The sequence below is a fragment of the Pan paniscus genome, chromosome 9 (genome assembly GCF_029289425.2).
Source record: "Pan paniscus chromosome 9, NHGRI_mPanPan1-v2.0_pri, whole genome shotgun sequence".
In the NCBI taxonomy this organism is placed as follows: Eukaryota; Metazoa; Chordata; class Mammalia; order Primates; family Hominidae; genus Pan; species Pan paniscus.
In genome coordinates this window covers 14,287,543-14,306,517 of record NC_073258.2, presented here as the reverse complement: position 1 = coordinate 14,306,517, position 18,975 = coordinate 14,287,543, and the positions used below count along the sequence as shown (strand labels likewise).

Here is an 18,975-nt window from a genome sequence, read left to right as displayed (position 1 = left end):
TTATCTTTTGGGGATGCAGGTAAGAGGAATTTCATCAGATGAGGAACATCTGCAAAGATCTTTTCTTTTCTGACTGGCATTCTCACAAGGTTTCAAAACCCGCCTGGAAAGAAAAACTATGTAGATACATAATTTAGCGACAAACCTTATACCTTATGCGGCCTTACTCCTTCATTTAACAAATGAAAGAAGAAAAAGACCAGAAAGGTTAAGCAACTAAGGTAAAGTCAAACCACTTGAGTTTTCTGATTCCCAAACTACTGTCCTTTCCACAAGGCCAGTCAATACGTAAATCCCTTTCTCAAAGAGCCTACCAAAATTGTAACTAGCATCATGTTAACATTATTACCAGTTTTCCCTATATAAATCACAAACTCTTTGAGGATACTCTTTTTATTCCTCTCCCTTCTATCAGTACCTAGCAAAACCTTAAATATGTAATACATAAAGGATGCTGGATTAAGCTTAATAAAAACCAGTATTAAGCACATGAAAAGATGCTCTGTTATCAGTCATTAGGAAAATGCAAACTAAAAGCACAAACAGATACCACCACTACACACTTACTAAAATGGTTAAAAAACAAAACTAAACTTAAAAAAAACTGACATTGCCAAGTAAACAAAGATACAGAACAACCAGAATTCTCATACATTGCTGTCTAGAATGCACAAACGGTACAGCCATTTCAGAAAAGAGTTTGGCAGTTTTTTACAAAGTTAAACATACACTTACCATATGAAGACATATGTCCACCCAAAAGCTTGTATACAAATATTTATAGTAGCTTTATTCAGAATCACCAAAAACTGGAAACAACCCAAATGTTTATCAGCTGGTAAATGGATAAACTGTGGCACTCAGCAATAAAAAGGAATAGACTACTGATAGAAGCAACAACATAAATGAATCTCAAATGCTTTATGCTAGGTGAAAAAATTCCTACCCAAAATGCTACCATACTATATGACTCCATGTAAATGACATTCTGGAAAAGGAAAAATATGAGGACAGAAAACAGATCAGTGGTTGCCAGAGCCTGGAGGAAGGGGAAGAGAACTGATTACAAGAGACAACAGAGAACTTTTTTGAGGTGATGAAGAGACAACAGAGAACTTTTCTGAGATGATGGATATATTCTATATTTTGACTATGGTAGTGGTTGTACAACTGTATGTTTGTCAAAACTTATAAAACTGTATGCCTTAAAAGGATGAATTTTTCTCTATATAAATAATACCTCAGTAACACTGATTTAAAAAAAAAAAAAAGTCTCACTTATGTCCTTTCATTACCTGAGACCCTAAGTAACTTAATGAGTTTCTGTGGCCTTTATAGTTTTTCTTACCGAGAAAATGGAGGGGCTATAATATTAGTATTTAACCGTTACCGGTGGAGCATGTCCAGGTTCTTGGCGTTTTGAACAAAGAATTGGACAAAATGTACAAAAGAAGCAAGGAAAAGAATGAAACAACAAGAGCAGAGACGTACTGAAAACGAAAGTACACTCCACAGAGTGGGAACTGCACCAGCAGCGGCTCAAGGGCCTGGATACAGAATCTTCTTGGGTCCAAATACCCGCCAAAGATTTCCCATTGGTCACTTGGTATTCACCTCATGTAAATGAAGTGGTGCCAAATCAGAGGCTGAAGTGAAGCTACAAAGGTCACTCTCCTATGCAAACATCTGATTGGTTGTGGAAAGCAACCAATCAGAGGCTGAAGTGAAGTTACAAAGCTGCACTTCTATGCAAATGAAGATTTGGCCCGTAATCAGTCTGTTTGCCAACGACCAACCAGAGGCTGAAGCGAAGTTACAAAGTTACACTCCTTTGCAAACGTCTGATTGGTTGCTTTCTGCAACCAACCAGAGGTACTTTCAATTTTCCATCTGCTACGCAGAAAAGGTAGGGGTCTGCAAAGGGAGTAGCCTCCGGCTCTTTTGTTACTTAGGCATGGAAAGTGAGGGTTTTCCTTTCAATTTAGTTCTAAGAAGTAAGTGTGAAATGGCCTTAAGCTCCTGAGTCCAGACTCTATTCTCCTGCCTCATAACTACTGCCTCCCTTCCAGTGTTAAGATCATATTACTCAACTGTAGAAACATTTTTGTGTCACGTTTACTTTTCTTAGAACTCTTAAAATTATATTTGTTTTGTGTTAATGGTAAATAAATATTTCAAGACATACGAATTTAAAATGTCAAAGCAATATTTCTCAGATATATTTTAATAAGTTGTGGTTGTTAAATATATAATTTTTCACCAATTCTCTTGTTATCACAAAGTACTATAAATAGATATAAAATAATAGATTATATAAACTGGTGTAAACTTAAAGGCAATACAAGTAAAATACCTAAACACATAAAAGGACAGACACTATAAAATGAAGGAAATGAATATAAATTCATTGATAGCTTATTTATATTTACTAAAGCAACATGCTGCATCTTTTTGGAGATGAGTTATACAAAAATTCTACTTATTAATGCAACCTGGAACTAGGTTTATAATCCAGAGCTTCTCTTCATTAAGTATTTTATTTTTGTTAAATAAATATTATTTGGAGCACTGTGGATAACCTTAGGAAGATTCCATTAATTCTGAAATTAAAGACATTCCTTATGGTGTTCTCAGTTACTGCACTGTGACTGCCACCAACAGTCATCACTGCCTAGCACGGTGTCACCTTTAGCTTGCAGAGCTTCAGCCAAGAAGAGAAGTAAATAGGGAGTTCTCTACACTACAGTTCCTACAAAGCCAAATGCCCACAAAAATGCCAGTGGTAAAGCACACAGGAAGTAACTAGCTACAAAAGCCACTCACAAGAATATGATGTATACTAGAAAGGTTAAGAAACCACATCATTATAAGCCTTGTACTGTGGCTCTCAGTGAAAATCAGATCAGAAGTTATCAAATGTATGCTGAACTTCTCACTTGCAAATTTCCCTTCCAGCATCAGTTGTGAGAACTTCAAAACAGATCTACACTTCCAGAGTGCAGCCACTGACACTTTTCTAAAGGCAAGTGAGGCCTACCTGGTTAGCCTATTTGAAGACACCCACCTTTGTTTTATCCATATCAAATATGTAACAATTATGCCTAAGGATATCCCACCAAAAAGACTCATATGTAGAAAATGTGCTAAAATGTATTATGAAAGGAAATATTTTATTCTTAAAAAACAAAAAGGTACCTAATTATATGATTGCAAATGGAAATAAATGGATGAGAGAATAAGGTATTAGCAAGTTTTTCCCCCACTTTGATTTGTATGCAAATTTTTGGTATTAATGTTGGGGACAAAAAACATTCAAGCAAGTAAAAAATGTTTCCATGAACAAGTTTCAGCAACTAAATTTTATAACAATTGTAAACAAATCTGTTGACTTTTTCTGGGGAAAAAAAATACTTTTTGCCCCCTAATGTCTACACAATAAAAATCTAAACGCTTTCTGGGCACACAAAGCCTTTGGAATTTTTAGACACAATCTGCCAGAACCAGGCGCCCCATGCATCTACACTAAAATTTTTGCCACTTCCTAAAATGCACTACAAACTTTCTTGTTTTGAACACTATTCCTCCTTCTCTACATAATAATCAAGTCAGCCTTTGTGATTACATTCTCACAGAATCCCCTAGAGAAAGCCAGCTGCTCCCCGCTCTATGGTCCCACTTTATTTCCACATTATATATTTGGTCACCTGTTTGTCTCTTCCATTAGTCTAGACTAGGATCTAGAACTAGGCCAGATTCCTTATTCATCTTTGAATCTCTCTGTAGTAGTTCTTGGCAGCTACTAACTCAATGTTTAACTGAATGAATTCTATAAAATCAAGAGCCATGGAAATCTACACTAAAAACAATGAAAGTGTATTCATTATTAAATACAAATAAGTATTTAAAACAAGAAAGGTATTTGTAGTAAACTAGAATGCTTTGGTTGTACTAAAAAATTTCACTGAGGTTGTAAATGAGGTTCATGATTTTCCTGAAGTTAAACCTATAACCTTACCACAGGTATTGGATTCACATCTTTATACAGAAAGATTTAAGTTCTAGACCTTTTTCTGAATTATGTCACTTAGGCTTTCTTTAATTTTTCTCTACTAGAAAGTCACTTTATTTAATATAAGCATATTACACTAATACTTGAAAATTATTAGTATAGAAGCAGTCCACTACACAGCATCAAATCTAAAGCATCATCATAGTACCACTGACAGGGACAGTCTCTTCTATCCATGTCAACTAGTTCTACACCAGAGCTACAGAAAATCAAAATTATCAAACACATCAAGTTCTCTCAGAAACTGTCTTAATATGGATCCTGCTTTAAAATAACATTTCGCACTGAATCCTAATAAACAAGAAATGTGTTAATCTAGTGAATTGACAACCACCTATATAAACCAAACTAATTTTTTTCAGAACCTCATTAGCTGAACTCAAAATTTCTTTTACTTTTAATACTTTCACTTTGTTATGTGTTCCAATTTTCTTTTCTTTTTTTTTTTCCTGAGACGGAGTCTCGCTCTGTCACCCAGGCTGGAGTGCAGTGATGCAATCTCCGCTCACTGCAAACTCCGCCTCCCGGGTTTACACCATTCTCCTGCCTCAGCCTCCCGAGTAGCTGGGACTACAGTCGCCCGCCACTGCACCCGGCTAATTTTTTTTGTATTTTTGGTAGAGACGGGGTTTCACCGTGTTAGCCAGGATGGTCTCGATCTCCTGACCTCGTGATCCGCCTGCTTCAGCCTCCCAAAGTGCTGGGATTACAGGCGTTAGCCACCACACCCGGCCTATGTGTTCCAATTTTCAAAGCTGTAACAATAGGTCTTACTTGATCATATAAGAGAACCTGTCAAATCTAACAATAATTTAGGATTAGTGCTGTAGACATTAAGATAAGTAGCTGACAGGCTGTAATCAGAACTACAACTTCAAATGACTTGCATAACTAAAATATAATTTCATTTTCATTTAATCCACAAATATTTGTTGAATAACAACAACGTACAGCACATTGTGATGGCCCCTGGGGGAGGATATAGAAATGAAGGTAATGATAGAAATGATGGTAGTAACAGAAGGTGGTAATAGCTAATATCTATTGATAGCTTATTGTGTGCATGACACATTACATGTATTAACTCATTTAATCTTCCCACCAATGCTAGGAGGTACTTAGAATTATCCTTAATTAACTAAGGTACTGACAGGTTAAGGAATTTGTACAATGTCAGACAGCTGGTATTTGAACCTAGGGACTCCAGCTGTAGTGTCCTGACTCTGAGGAACCTCCAATCTAATAGAAGGTATTAACTGAAATAACAAATAACTTATAATAAAGAAGCAGAATTTTTCAAATGCCAAAGGTGCTGTAGGATTTTAGGGTTAAGAATATGCAATCAGGTTGAAAGAGGAGAATTTTCAGGCTGGACTTTGCTGGTTGGATAGGATTTTTTTTTTTTTTTTTTGAGACGGAGTCTCGCCCTGTCCCCCTAGCTGGAGTGCAGTGGTGCGATCTCGGTTCACTGCAAGCTCCACCTTCTGGGTTCACGCCATTCTCCTGCCTCAGCCTCCTGAGTAGCTGGGACTACAGGCGCCCACCACCACACCCGGCTAATTTTTTTTTTTTTTTTTTTTTTTTTAGTAGAGACGGGGTTTCACTGTGTTAGCCAGGATGGTCTCAATCTCCTGACCTCGTGATCCGCCCATCTCGGCCTCCCAAAGTGCTGGGATTACAGGCATGAGCCACCGGGCCCAGCCGGTTGGATAGGATTTTAAGAGCATGTTTTAAAGAACATCAAAACTTGAGACATATATCTCAGTAATTTTTGTAAAAACTGTAATCTCTCAACAGCAGGTTATATCAATAACAGTTTTGCATAAATTAAAACATTCATATACATGGATACTTTATGTATGCATGTTTCAGTTTAGTTTCATTAAATGAAAGAAGAGGGCAATTATTACTTCCACACCTAAGGACAAAGGAAATGGAAGTATGCAGTAAGGTAGAGAGGACGCATCTATTTACTCACACTACATCTACATCCATCCCTTCTTACACTATACCAGTAAAAACCAGGCTCAGGAAAACACATATTCTTTAAGAACGTCGATGTGAAAGATCACATCATTTTTTGTCAGTCATCTGCCATCACTGCCAAGCACAATCATTTTGCCAAATACTTTTCCACAATGGAGAATGTCTGTATGTTAGATTTGAAAATCTGTGTCATAAACCTCATAACAGAATATGCCTCTGCATATCATGCCACCTAAACATGCTGCCTGAACTGAAGAAGGTCCTTAATACCAAGGAATTTGTTCTAAAAGTAGATGTCTTTTGGAACTTTAATTTACAATAGGTATTTAAATATATATATTTAATGCTCTGTTTTTTACAACCCCTGTTTTTGATACAATCTTTTCTTTCTAACTTGGGCTATCACCATACCCTACTATTCTGGAGATGCAGGAACTCCTCCTTTCCATTTGGCAAAAAAAAAAATTACAGTATCTGGGCACTAAAAGACAAAAAATCTATATGACTAATCCAAAAAAGAGAAAATAGAAGATAGGCAAGAATCCTAATTACTCAAATAGTCATTTTCATGTAAAATAAAAGTCCACCCATTTAAAACTCCTTAAAAACTGCAGGACAAAAAGAAATACTTCATATTATTCACTCAGGGCAAGGGCACAGAAGTGACACATGAACATATAACAGCACATCTGGGGAACAGCAACTAATGTAGTGGAATGTGGTTTGTACAAAACTGGCTTGGGGCATGAGACAAAAACATTAAGAATCTCTGGTTAAGAGGATAGACTGAATATAAGGATTTAGCTCTGATGCCTCCCAGTTAAGAAATTTTTGAAAGACTATTAACCCCAAACAAACAGAAACACAATTTTAAAAGCTAGAAAACAGAATAAGTGGCAATGACAATTACACCTAGGAAGGCTGAATTCCATGTTAGCCTAGAAGAAAGCCAAAGACACCTAGTTTATATCACACTGACATTTAGTACACCAAAAGACCTCTAAACTCCTTGGAGAACTGGTTGATTCCAGGGTTGGGGCAAGGAAAACATAAGATGGGCTGAAGCATTATGCGGTGTTGGAAAGTAAGGAAGCGAGTGCTCAAAAAGCAAGGATGAGCACAGAAGCCCACCAGAAAAAGCACCCCCTGGCAAAAATTGGAACAGCTTGATCAACAAAATAAATGATATAGAATTGGATTATAATCCAAAGAATAAATATCCATAAGTCCATACTGATATAAATAAATAAGTAAATAAATGGGGGGGAAGGACAAATTCTCCTCACAGAAGAATTTAAATTAATAAATGTAGAAATAATGAGAGAAATAGAAAATCACTATTATTAAGCCACAGTAATAATTGCTGCAGGCAAGATCACAGATAGATGATAAAATTAGTGGGCAGAAATTTAGGGGGAAATAGGGTATCTGCATGGTCTCAAAGAATTTGATTTTTAAAAGCTATTTTATTTTTAAAGTTTGACCTGCCTGGCTGAGTAACTTTAAATCAAAGTACTTAATAATTATTAAAGGGAAAAATAGTAACTTCACAGTGGAGAAACCTAGCAGACACCCTCTTACCCAAGTGATCAAGGTTAACATCACCAGTAGTACGTATCAGCATCATGCCCCCCTACCAACATAATGCACTAAGAAGAACACATCCCATCTGTGATAATCCTTCTTTTTATTCATAACCTCAGTCTATTCATGAGACGGCATCCACAAACCCAAATTGAGAGCCATTCCATGAAATAACTGACCAGTACTCTTCAAAAGTGTCAAGATCTTGAAAATGAAGACTGAAAAATTATCACAGATAAAAGGAAACTAGGAGATATGATAACCAAATGCAATGTGGTATCCTAAATTTGGATCTTGAAACAAACAAAAACTATAAGAGGGAAAACTGGTAAAATCTGAATAAATTCTGTAGTGTAGTTAATAATATTATACTAAGGTTAATTTCTTCTGATCATCGTTCTATGGTTATATAAGATGTTAAGATAAAAAGAAGCTGGATGAAGGGTATAACGGAAACTTTGTCCTCTTTCTGCAATTCTTGTGTAAATACATTAAAGCAAACAAACAAAAAAATAAACTAAGGGGCTCAGGAACTGGAAGTTTCAGACACTCTGGGAATGAGAGTGGAGTCCAAACTAGAACTGACCAAAATCTAAGAAGTAGTGAAAATCCCCAGACCTCCTCTTCTACTCTTCAACCCCTTCTGATAAAAGACTAAACAATCTCTAGAGAGCATATAACAGGATATATCTAGACTAGAGGACAACATGCTCAATTGAATTTGAAGGGTGCCATAATGAAAACTGGGGAATTAGGTTAATCTGCATGCTTAAAGATGAGACCCATATCCCCTTTTCCTACTCAGCTCTCAAGCTTGTTCTCTCCTGGCAAAAGATGAGAAATTTTGTCTGGGAAAACAATCCAGCACAAGAGAAAAGATGTGTCACTGGGTGCCCTGGTCTAAATGCCTATGTCTCCTTACCCCAAAATTCACATGTTGAACCCTACTTGCCAATATGATGATATTAGGAAGTGGGATCTTTGGATGGTGACTGGATCAAGAAGGCAGGGCCCTCATAAATGAGATTAGTGCCCTTGTAAAAGAGGCCCCAGAGAGCTGCCTTGTCTCCTTCCACCATGTGAGGACACAGCGAGACGGTGCTGCTCTGTGAACCAGAAAGCAGGCTTTCACCAGACACCAAATCTGCCGGCACCTTTATCTTGGACTTCCCAGCCTCACTCACAGGAACTGTGAAAAATAAATTTCTGTGGATTATAAGCCACCCAGTTTATGGTATTTTGTTTTTGCAGCCCAAATGGACTAAGACTGGGAGTCTGCAAGGAAATCATCCAGATTTACCATCCTACACAAAAAACCATAATCACACAAAAGCAGAGCTTCCATTCAGCTTAGGGCCTCTCTCTTAAATAAGCACAGACTGCCAAGGATCATGAGACATCTAAGGAAAGCAACAAATATGAAAGAAAGACCAAAGCAAACAAACAGAAAAAGGAAATTTGAAAGAAAAAGAATATGCAGACAAAAAAAAAAAAAAAACCTACCAATATTTCCTAAGAGAGATAAGACACTGCATCCATAAAACAAATATAGGATTTTTTTTCAAAAAAAGGAATGGAAACTATACATATTATAGCAGAAATAAGAACTTAGTAGAAGAACTGGAAGACAAAGTTGAGAAAAATCTCCCAGAAAGCAAAGAAAAAAAATGTAAAGAAATGGAAAATAGATGAAAATAGACAAGAAAATTAGAGAAACCCATCAGTAGGCCCAACATCTAACAACAGGAATTCAAAAGAGAGAGGAGAGATAAAATGAAGGAGAGGAAATCAAAGAAATTATTTAAGGAAAATTTGCAGAATTTATGAGATAAATTCCAGATTGAACAGGAGTAGCAGAATGAATTAAAAAAACAGACATATAACTACATAATACAAGAATTTCAGAACTCTGGGGACAAAGATTCTCTCTCTAGCTTGCAAAGAGAAAAAAAGAAAGTTTCAAAATAGTTGAAAAGGATGTTCTAAGCATCTGATCTCAACATCGACACAGAAAAATAGAAGACAGTAGAGTAATGCCTTCAAAATTCTGAGAAAAAATTATTTCTGACTCAGAGTTCTCTGCCCAGCCAAACTATCCATAAAACAAGAGGGGAGAAAAAACATTTACAGACATGTATAGTCTTGAAAAAATTCTATCCCATCCAGAGAACTACTGAAAGTGGCCCTTCAAAATGAGAAAGTAAACAAAGACAGTCAAAGATACCAGATACAGAAACAGGGGCTCCAAAACAAGACAGAACTGAGAGAATCATAAAGATGACAGTAAAGCAAGTCCAAGACAACAGCTGCACAAAAGTTCTAGCTTTAACAAGTTCAAACTGGAGCAGGTCAGAAGGCCCTGGGAAAGAGCTTCTCACGAAGTCAAAATTGGTAGGTTTGAAGATAAGCCATTTATACACCTGAGAGATAGTTTGGGCTAAATCAGGGTTTCTCAACAACAGCTCTACTGACATTGTGGGCCTTCTAATTCTTTGTTACAGGAGGCTGTCTTGTGCAGTGCAGAAGAATATTTGGCAGCATACCTGGCTTCTACCCACTAGATGTCAGTAGCACACACCCGCACTCTCCTCCCCTCCCCCAACATTGCCAAATGTCCTCTGGAGAGAAAATGGGCCCCAATTGATAACCGCTTGGCTAATTTAATAAGTATACAGAAAACTAAGCAAAGCAAAATTGTTAAAAATTACTAACTCTGGCCTAGCTAACATGGTGAAAATGGAGTCATTATAAACTGAAATACTGATGTATACAGGCTGGGCATGGTGGCTCACGCCTATAGCCCTAGTACTTTGGGAGGCTGAGGCAGGAGGATTGCTTAAGCCCAGGAGTTCAAGACCAGCTTGTGCAATAATAGTGAAACTCCATCTCTATGAAATGCGGATGTATCCAAACGACTTGCAGTATGACAATACTGGGAGTACTGGGCAGGGTTAAAATGTGTGCTTGTGTGTGGTTGGGGATAGTGGTAAACCCTCATTTTTACTTAAACTGAAAAATATCTTAAACTGAAAAATCAAGAAGTAACACTATAAAAATGCTAGTTTCGGCTGGGCATGGTGGCTCACGCCTGTAATCCCAGCACTTTGGGAGGCCGAGGCAGGCGTATCACGAGGTCAAGAGATCAAGACCATCCTGGCTAACACTGTGAAACCCCATCTCTACTAAAAATACAAAAAATTAGCCAGGTGTGGTGGCGCGCGTCTGTAGTCTCAGCTACTCAGGAGGCTGAGGCAGGAGAATCGCTTGAACCCGGGAGGCAGAGGTTGCAATGAGGTGATATCGCACCACTGCACTCCAGCCTGGGTGACAGAGTGAGACTCCGTCTCAAAAAAAAAAAAAAAAAAAAAAAAAGCCGGTTTCAAATATGGAAGTAAGTATCAAAAGAATGAGTTGAAAGCAGTTGCCCCTAGGCAGCCTGAAATGAGGGGAAATTTGCAGAGACCTACTGTTTTTGTAAATATAGTCATGTGCCATATAAAGACATTTTGGTCAACAATCACAAAGATGACAGTGGTCCCATAAGATTACAAATACCATATTTTTACTGTACCTTCTGTATGTTTGAACACACAAAGACTTATGATGTATTACAACTGCCTACAGTATTCAGTACAGTAACATGCTGTAGCCTAGGAGCAACAGGCAATGCCATATAGCTTAGGTGTGTAGCAGGCTAAACCATCTAGGTTTGTGCAAGCACACTGTATCATGTTCAAATGATGTCTAATGATACATTTCTCAGAATAGGTCCTCATCATTAAGTGACAAGTGACTGTAGTTCTGCAGAGCTATTTAACTCTTATAAATATATGCATGTATTAAACATAACTTTGATAAAAATTAAATTTAAAAAATCAACTGAGTCCATATTATCAAGGACTTTCCTACTGGTTAAAGCTACCTTGATTTAGAATCAAATAGCTATGTAACTTTGAGCAAGTTACTTAGCATCTTTAAGCCTAGTTTCTTCATGTGTAAAAATGGATAATGAAGAATAATAGCTAATACTGTCATACTGTCAAATGAGATAATGTAAGTAAACTGGTTAGCATAGTGTCTAGCACATACTGTTTACAAATAGTACCTATCATTCAAATTGCAATCAGAGGGTAATAATTATAAACTTTAAAACAGGTAAATCTTAATCTCATCTGTTTTAGAAAGTAACCCTGGCAGTTGTGGGGAGGATGGTTAAGAAAGGAAAGGCCTTGGAAGCAGACCGACCAATTAGAAAGGCTACACATTGGAGAAAATAACAATAATTAGACAAAGGCAGAGCCATGGAGAGAAAGATAAGGATACAGAGACATTTTCTAAGTGGTGAACTATATGTGAGAAAAAGGAAAAGAGAGGAGTCAAAAACTGTTCTAACTTAAGCATATAAATAGATGGCGATAACACTAACTGAAACAGGAGAACACCAAGAATTGGGTTGTGAGAAGGGAAGAAGAAATAAGTTCGATATTACCTATATTTAATTTGTGGGTCCTAGAGTACAACCAAGTACAGATACCCAGAACAGTGGAAATCTGAATCTAGAAGGGGTCAGGGCTGGAGATATAAATGTGTAAATCACAATCAAAGGTTGAAGCTATACAAGTGGATCCGATTACTCAAGACAAATATACAGAGTAAGAGGAGAGGGGAAATAGGAAAACTGTGAGCACAAAAAAAAAAAACACTATGTAAATACCCCCAAAATTACAATCAGATCATCTCAATTTCTGTTTTTGAAAATAATGTACATGCTCATTTTTAAATATGAAAGTCTAAATATATATCCCAATAATCCAGAAATTCAGAAATAGCAACTCTTAATATTTTAGTGTATTCCTTCTAATCTTTCAATGCATTTAACCCTAAATTGTTCATTTTTTCCTGGACAAAATTAGAATCATATACAATTCTGCATTCAGCTTTTGCTTTCATTCATTAAATGAGCATTTCCAATGATATCTAAAATACTGACTTTTATTAAACACTCCAATTTGTTTAAAACGCTGGCGGGTATAACTTGACAAACTTGTCTCTTACTGGTAAGAGAGAGTCAACATCTGAAATTTAAGAAAAAGGCTCATTTTAAAAGAATCACTAAAATCAAGAATGACAATTGCAGCACATTTCCTCAGGTAATTTAATTAGGAGAAATAAAATTAAAAGAATATGCATTTGACATGTTCCATAATAGATACTGATGAATGGATTTTATAAGAAGTCAGACAATAGAAATAAAAATAAGTTGTTTTTGCTATCAGTGTCTTATGTACTCTGAGGTTGCTGTGAAGCTCAAATGAGTTAATACAAAGCACAACCAACAGTATCTGGTATATAAATAAATGCTCAATAAATACTGGTTATTACTATCATCATCATCATTAGATGCCAAAACCAGTTCCAGACAGAAGTAGTGATTGCATGAAAGACAGGAGAAAAAAACCCAGAGATAAAGAATTTACATTTCTACTCTTTTTCCTTCATTTTTCCATTTTCTCTGGATTTAGAGTCCATGAGCACTACTTTAAGTACTGCAGTTTAAGTATTATTTTTAAAGCATCAGTAAATATGCACCTTACCCTTGATCATTCTATAAGACACTTGAGAGAAGAACAAATTTTTCTATTCTAAGTTTTTCCTATTTGGCAGAATACAGTAATATGCACAGTGAGTACTCAATGAATATTAATGACACACATCCTTATAAGAAAACAGAATAACAAAATAGCAACCAAACAATAATTAAAATTGGGATGCTATTAAAAGAGACCTCAAAGCAGAAATCAATATACTACAATTCAAAGACATACGGCAGAATGAAACGGGTGAAAAGCTCTGTTCTTCACCACAATGAAGAGATACCACTCTCTTTGCTCTTTCTGGGTACAACAATTTAGGAGGAATACTAAAAACCCCAGATTATGTCCAAAAGAGAGGAACTAAGAAACAGTTAAAGAACTGAGGATGCTCAGACTCAGAACAGAAAAGGTTAGTTCTTAGGCTACCCTCTCCCATCTTCAATGATGAGAAAAACTATCCTATGGGAAATGCTTTAACATTTCTGTAAGGCAACTATCAAAAGATGGCAGCTATAGAGATCTAGACTTCTCTCAACTCAAAAACTTAAAAATAACAGATCTCTTCTAAGACAAAGATTTTATCAAAGATTAGTCATAGAAGTATGTATTAAAGCAAAAGTTGGCAAATAGCTTGCCAATGATGCTGTGGAAAACCTCCAAGGACAGGATAATTGGTTAGAATGCTAAATTTACTTACAACTCTGTCACCACATCAACGAATATTTACTGAATATCTGCTCCAGGAAAGACACTGTCTTAAACCTATAATACAAAACCTACAAAAACAAAAAGCAAAGACAGAGAAACATACCAAGTCTTTGCTGTCAAGGAATTCACAACAAATAATATATAAAATGTAGATTACAGTTTCAGATCATAATAGATGTCGCCAAGCACCATCTAGTAATTGCCAAATGAACTCTATTCCTATATAAAGGTCTTCTAAGAGGGAGAAATCTCTAAGGTTAAAATGGTCAGAAAAGGCTATTTAGCATAAATGAGATATGAGGTACTTATGGAAAAATGTGTATGAAGGTTTTGAACAGGAAGGAGGGGGCAGCACTAACAGAAGTGAAATGCAAGTTAGAGAGAAACCTGTTTGACTACATTAAAAACCTGTTTCATGGGAGAAGAGATAAGCTGGAAGGACAGGTTGTGGCCAGAATCAATTGTACTGGGCCTTGAATACCAAGCTAAGTAATTTCAAATTTATCCTGCATAGAGTCTCTGTAGCAACTACTCATCTCTGCTGTTGTAGCCATACAAAATACTAAATAAATGGCATAGCTGTTTCAAGACTAAAATTTGAATTACATATTATTTTCATGTGTCACAGACTATTATAATTCTTTTGACTTTTTTTCTTCAACAATTCGAAAATGTAAAACTCATTCTTAACTCACAGGCCATACAAAAACAGGCTGTGAACTGATCTGGACCACAGGCCGTGGTTTGCCAATGCCTGTACTACACTAAGCTGTCTTCTTCAAGAGTCCTCTAAAGGTACATTTGTCCTTGAGTTTCAGGGACCAAAATATATTATTCACTGAACAACTATACACTCCAACACACGCACGCACACATGCCCACATCTAACCGAGATCTAAATCTAGCAGGGGTCAGAGGTTCCCTATACAAAGGTCCTCAAAAAAAAAAAAATCTTTAGATTATTGATAATAAGCCATTAAAATAAATGCAAGAAATTTTTTAATTTGCCATTTATTTTCACATATATATGTACTTAGAGAGTTACAAACTATTCTTACAGAGCCTCTAAATTACATGCAGGACTCTGTAAAATAGAGTATAATCAAGGGAATAGTAGCAAAGGAAGTGAGTTCTAGCACTAGGTCTGCCATTTACTCATTATTTGACCCTGAACAAGTCACTTTCAATCTTCTGGGCCTAACTCCCTTAACTGTAAAGTGGAGGGGTAACTTAGATGATGATTATGCTTTCTCTTAGCTCTAGCACTGTATGATTCTACTACTGTTTAAAAGGACCTGTCCCGGAGCTTCAAGGATCACACAAAAGTGCTAATTAAGAATACAAAAAAGAAGAGAAAGGCCTTGACTAAATGAGTGGGCAGATAGGACAAACAGGTGGGAAAATGACCAGAAAAGTGGAGTATCACTAAAATCAAGAAATTGTTTTTTAAAAAAAACTATCAGATCCTGCAGAGAATTCGAACAGCAGAAGAGGCAAGAAAAAAAAAGTCAAAGAATTTGGTCATTTAAGAGATAACTGGTGATTTTCAGAAAAAGTTTCCAGTAATCCAGAAGCAAATATGGAACTGGAGGCAATCACTTTAATAAAGAATGAGTGTGGCCATCAAAGAAGAAAAAGCTAGTTGGCTAGCTATAAAAGGTAAGAACCACAGATCATGCTTCCAGGAATCATGAAAGGAACCAGGGAAAAAGAAGACTGAAGATGAGACTAAGGAATAGACAATAAAGGCATATGGTCCATAAAAAGAAGAAAGGGAAAAAAAATAAGTTGTGATGAATTTAAAGCCTCAGGGAAGGGAATTAATCTTAAAAGGACAGGCATTTAATCTTTAAACTTCCATTGCTGTTATCACTTTTTACACAACAGATGTTTCTGCAAAGCTCGGTATCTATTATCATATCATGTTTTCTATAAATCGAGTTATTAAGGAAATAAATCTAATGTTGGGTTTTCTTAAAGCAGAGTTCCACCTATATGATATTTTTCTAATGGTCAAAAAATTAAGAAAGAATTTTGTTTTTTATAAAAATGAAAACCAGCAATATGAAGCTCTAAAACGAAATACACATTTATACCTTTCTTACAGCACCTATCACTTCCTTCCTTGCGTAAGAATTACTTACGTGGTAAAGTACCTAGTCCCTAATCGGAGTTCAACAAACACTAGTGTTCCCTTTCTTAGTAGCTCAGAAAGTTCCCAAGGCAAGAATTCTGATTAACTCATCTGTTTATCTGCTTTGCACAGAGTTGGTGACGCTTGATGAACAAATACTGACACATAACTCTCTGCCTTTTACAAAAATCGTCCTTGCAAAACAACTATCACTGCCCTTCTGACAAAGCTGGGAAAATACTTGTATCATACAGGTACATAACTCCAATAATATCACCTTTGCATACTGTCAGAGCTTGCTTAAGTAGCAAAGAATTGCTACAAAACAAGTAAAACAGACACAAAAAAATTTAAGAATCTGTAATGATCACTCATTAATTTCAAGATCCCACACAGCTAATTTCAATCCAACACTTGTCTCTATTTAAGGTATATGAGAAATAAAAATCCAAAGCATTAGCCTGATGATCAGCCAGTTAAAAATACACATTTGAATACGCCGAAGATATTTATAAAGCCAACAGAGATACTATTAATACGTTGAAATTCGCTGGCCAGTGCTGGATTCTACCCTTAATCTTCTACTACTATTCAAGAGAAGCCAAGTAGTCAAGGCTTCTCGTATCACTTGCTTTTAAGAATTTAAGAAGTCACTCAAATTGGCATACACAACCCAACCTCAAAAAAAAAAAAAAAAAAAAAAGAGTTCAGCTCTCCATGTGGTAATGTTCTCCTATCTCCTTCCTTTACATTAATGTCCCATGTACTACTTTTCCACGATCTTCGGTAGGCCCCATTTAGGCAGGCCAATAGTACTACCAAGTAACAGGAGTTGAAAAAAAAGTCGTAACAGTTAAGTCTGCCCTCCCACAGATCTCACTTGGGTGTAGATTTCACAAGCGCTGAAAGCTATACGCTGCCACTGTCAAACCCAGAAGCAGCACCGTCACCCTGCCGTGCCCATAGGCAACTGTTCCAGAATGTTTTCTTTGAAATGATCTCTCCCGGCTCGACACGTTAAACAAGAACTTAAAAGGCCACCTTCTCCCCTAAAGCAGAACCTGATTCTTTCCCGTCCGCTCCTTTATTCGTCCAGCCCCATAAAACCCGAGGCGGGAGGTCCGCTCCCCGGCCCCTAGAGCCAGCGGGTCTCCCAACTGCTCGCCGCACCCACCGTCCACCCCCGACTGCCTCACGCCTCCTCATTCCCCCACAGCCGAGCCTGCACCCCGGCCGGGCCCGCAGCCGAACCCCGGCCCGGGCCTGTGTTGCCTCGAGCGGCCGCAGGCCTAAGGCCTAACCTCCTCTGGGGCCCCTCACCTCTTTCGGGACCAGTTGGTTCTCCTCGCCGGGCACCATCGCTGACTCCGGCCGCTCCTCTCCGCCCTGCCGGGGGAGGGTGGAGGGTGGCGGCGGCTCGCTAGCTCAAGAGAGAATGGCAGCGGCAGTCATCCTCTCCGCCGCCTGCGCTCCAGCAATAGCGGAGGCCTCAGCCTGGGCCTCAGACACCAGCGCGCAGACACCGACCCAGGGCTCCGCCGCCGCCGCCGCCGCTACCACAGCCGCCTTCGTCGTCGGCCCCTCCCCCAGCCCGCTGCAATCAATGGAAAAATGGCGGCGGCCGCTCTCGCGAGAATTCGGCCCGTCGGGCTCCAAGCCCGGCGCCTGGCGTCCGAGGTGGCCGGCACTTGTCGCTAGCTTCTAGTCACCTCGGCTCTTCCTCAGCCCCGGGAGGTACAGAATTGGCGAGACAGCCATGCAAACGCTTTTCGTTAGAGGAGAGCTGGACGTTCCATCTCGGGACTCCCTCTGCCGGCTGGGGAAGGACCAGGCCCACTGTCCTCCCTGCCTTCTCGGGCTCTTCGGACTCTCTGCCCTGCAGGGAAAGACTCGAGCCGAAAGCCCCATCTCTGACCCTAGCAACTCATACCCTTCTGGCTTCCCTTTAGCAAAGCGCCTGGACGTCATCCCCTCTTCAGATACCCCAGGCCTCGTCCTGGTAGAGACACCACCGCGGGCCACCTCCCGGCCCCCGCCCTTAGACACGGCTCTGGCCCTTCCAGTCAGAGAATGGACAGCGTTTTATTTGCTCCCGTTCACTCTCCTGACGTTTTTTCCCCTCTCCCCACCCTCCCTCTCAAGGGCCCCCAGCTGGAGGGACCTCAGGGGCCACCCCCTGCTGGGGGAGGCAGCCACCCCTTCCCTTATGAAGCGGTGTCCTCACCGCCCGCCCCCCGCAACTACATTGGAGAGGCGCTCCCCTGCCCTCTTCCAGGGAACTTCCTTCTCCATCAGGGCCAAGTCTGAGACTGAGCTAGCCTTCCAGGAGTAGAGCTGCAGTATGCTTCAACCTGTGATCTCCGTTAACAAGGTTTTTAGAGAATTTTAATCTTCTCTAGTAGTAAGCATGGTGCTTTGTGTTATACTAAACAAAGTTTGCAGAAGTCATTTCTCCAAATCCTACTTCCATTATGGAGACTCGGCGGGGCTCCTTCATGAAGACTTTTATGGATACAGTGATCTTACAGCATGCTGAGATAATATAATCTTGTCATGTTCCTAACACCCACAGCATTAGCTGCCTGCACTTGTGTTCTCCAAACTTTTTTTATTGTAATCCCGTTACCAAAAAAAAAAATCCATATACTTATATAAGTTTTATACGTGTCCTGCTGTGTGCAGAATTATAAAACATTTGTAAAATGTAAAAAGGCTAAGACAAAGATGAAATAAACATTTAAAATAACTTAGTTATTTTCAATATTAATGGTATAAAAATCTTTGTTATTCTCACTAAAAATATTTAAGGAAATCAATATGATTGACTAGGTTTCGTTCGTTTTAAAAATCTTTAATACTTCGTGAAATAGTTATTAAAATGTCTGATTGAACGTCAGGTT

At 38.3% G+C, this 18,975-nt stretch overlaps 1 protein-coding gene across 3 annotated transcripts in view; it reads right to left on the bottom strand.

Annotated features, from left to right (window-relative positions):
- The window catches only part of USP47 (ubiquitin specific peptidase 47), a 117,877-nt gene extending 99,454 nt beyond the window's left edge, over positions 1–18,423 (bottom strand). The window contains exon 1 of one of the 3 annotated variants that reach the window (XM_008971426.5): positions 17,396–18,423. In XM_008971426.5, coding sequence (XP_008969674.3) covers positions 17,396–17,434 — 39 coding nt within the window. In that variant the 5' untranslated portion in view covers positions 17,435–18,423. The remainder of the gene's footprint in view (positions 1–17,395) is intronic. The other 2 variants (XM_003818168.6, XM_008971425.5) reach the window with 2 other exon arrangements.
- Positions 18,424–18,975: the final 552 nt, after the last annotated feature.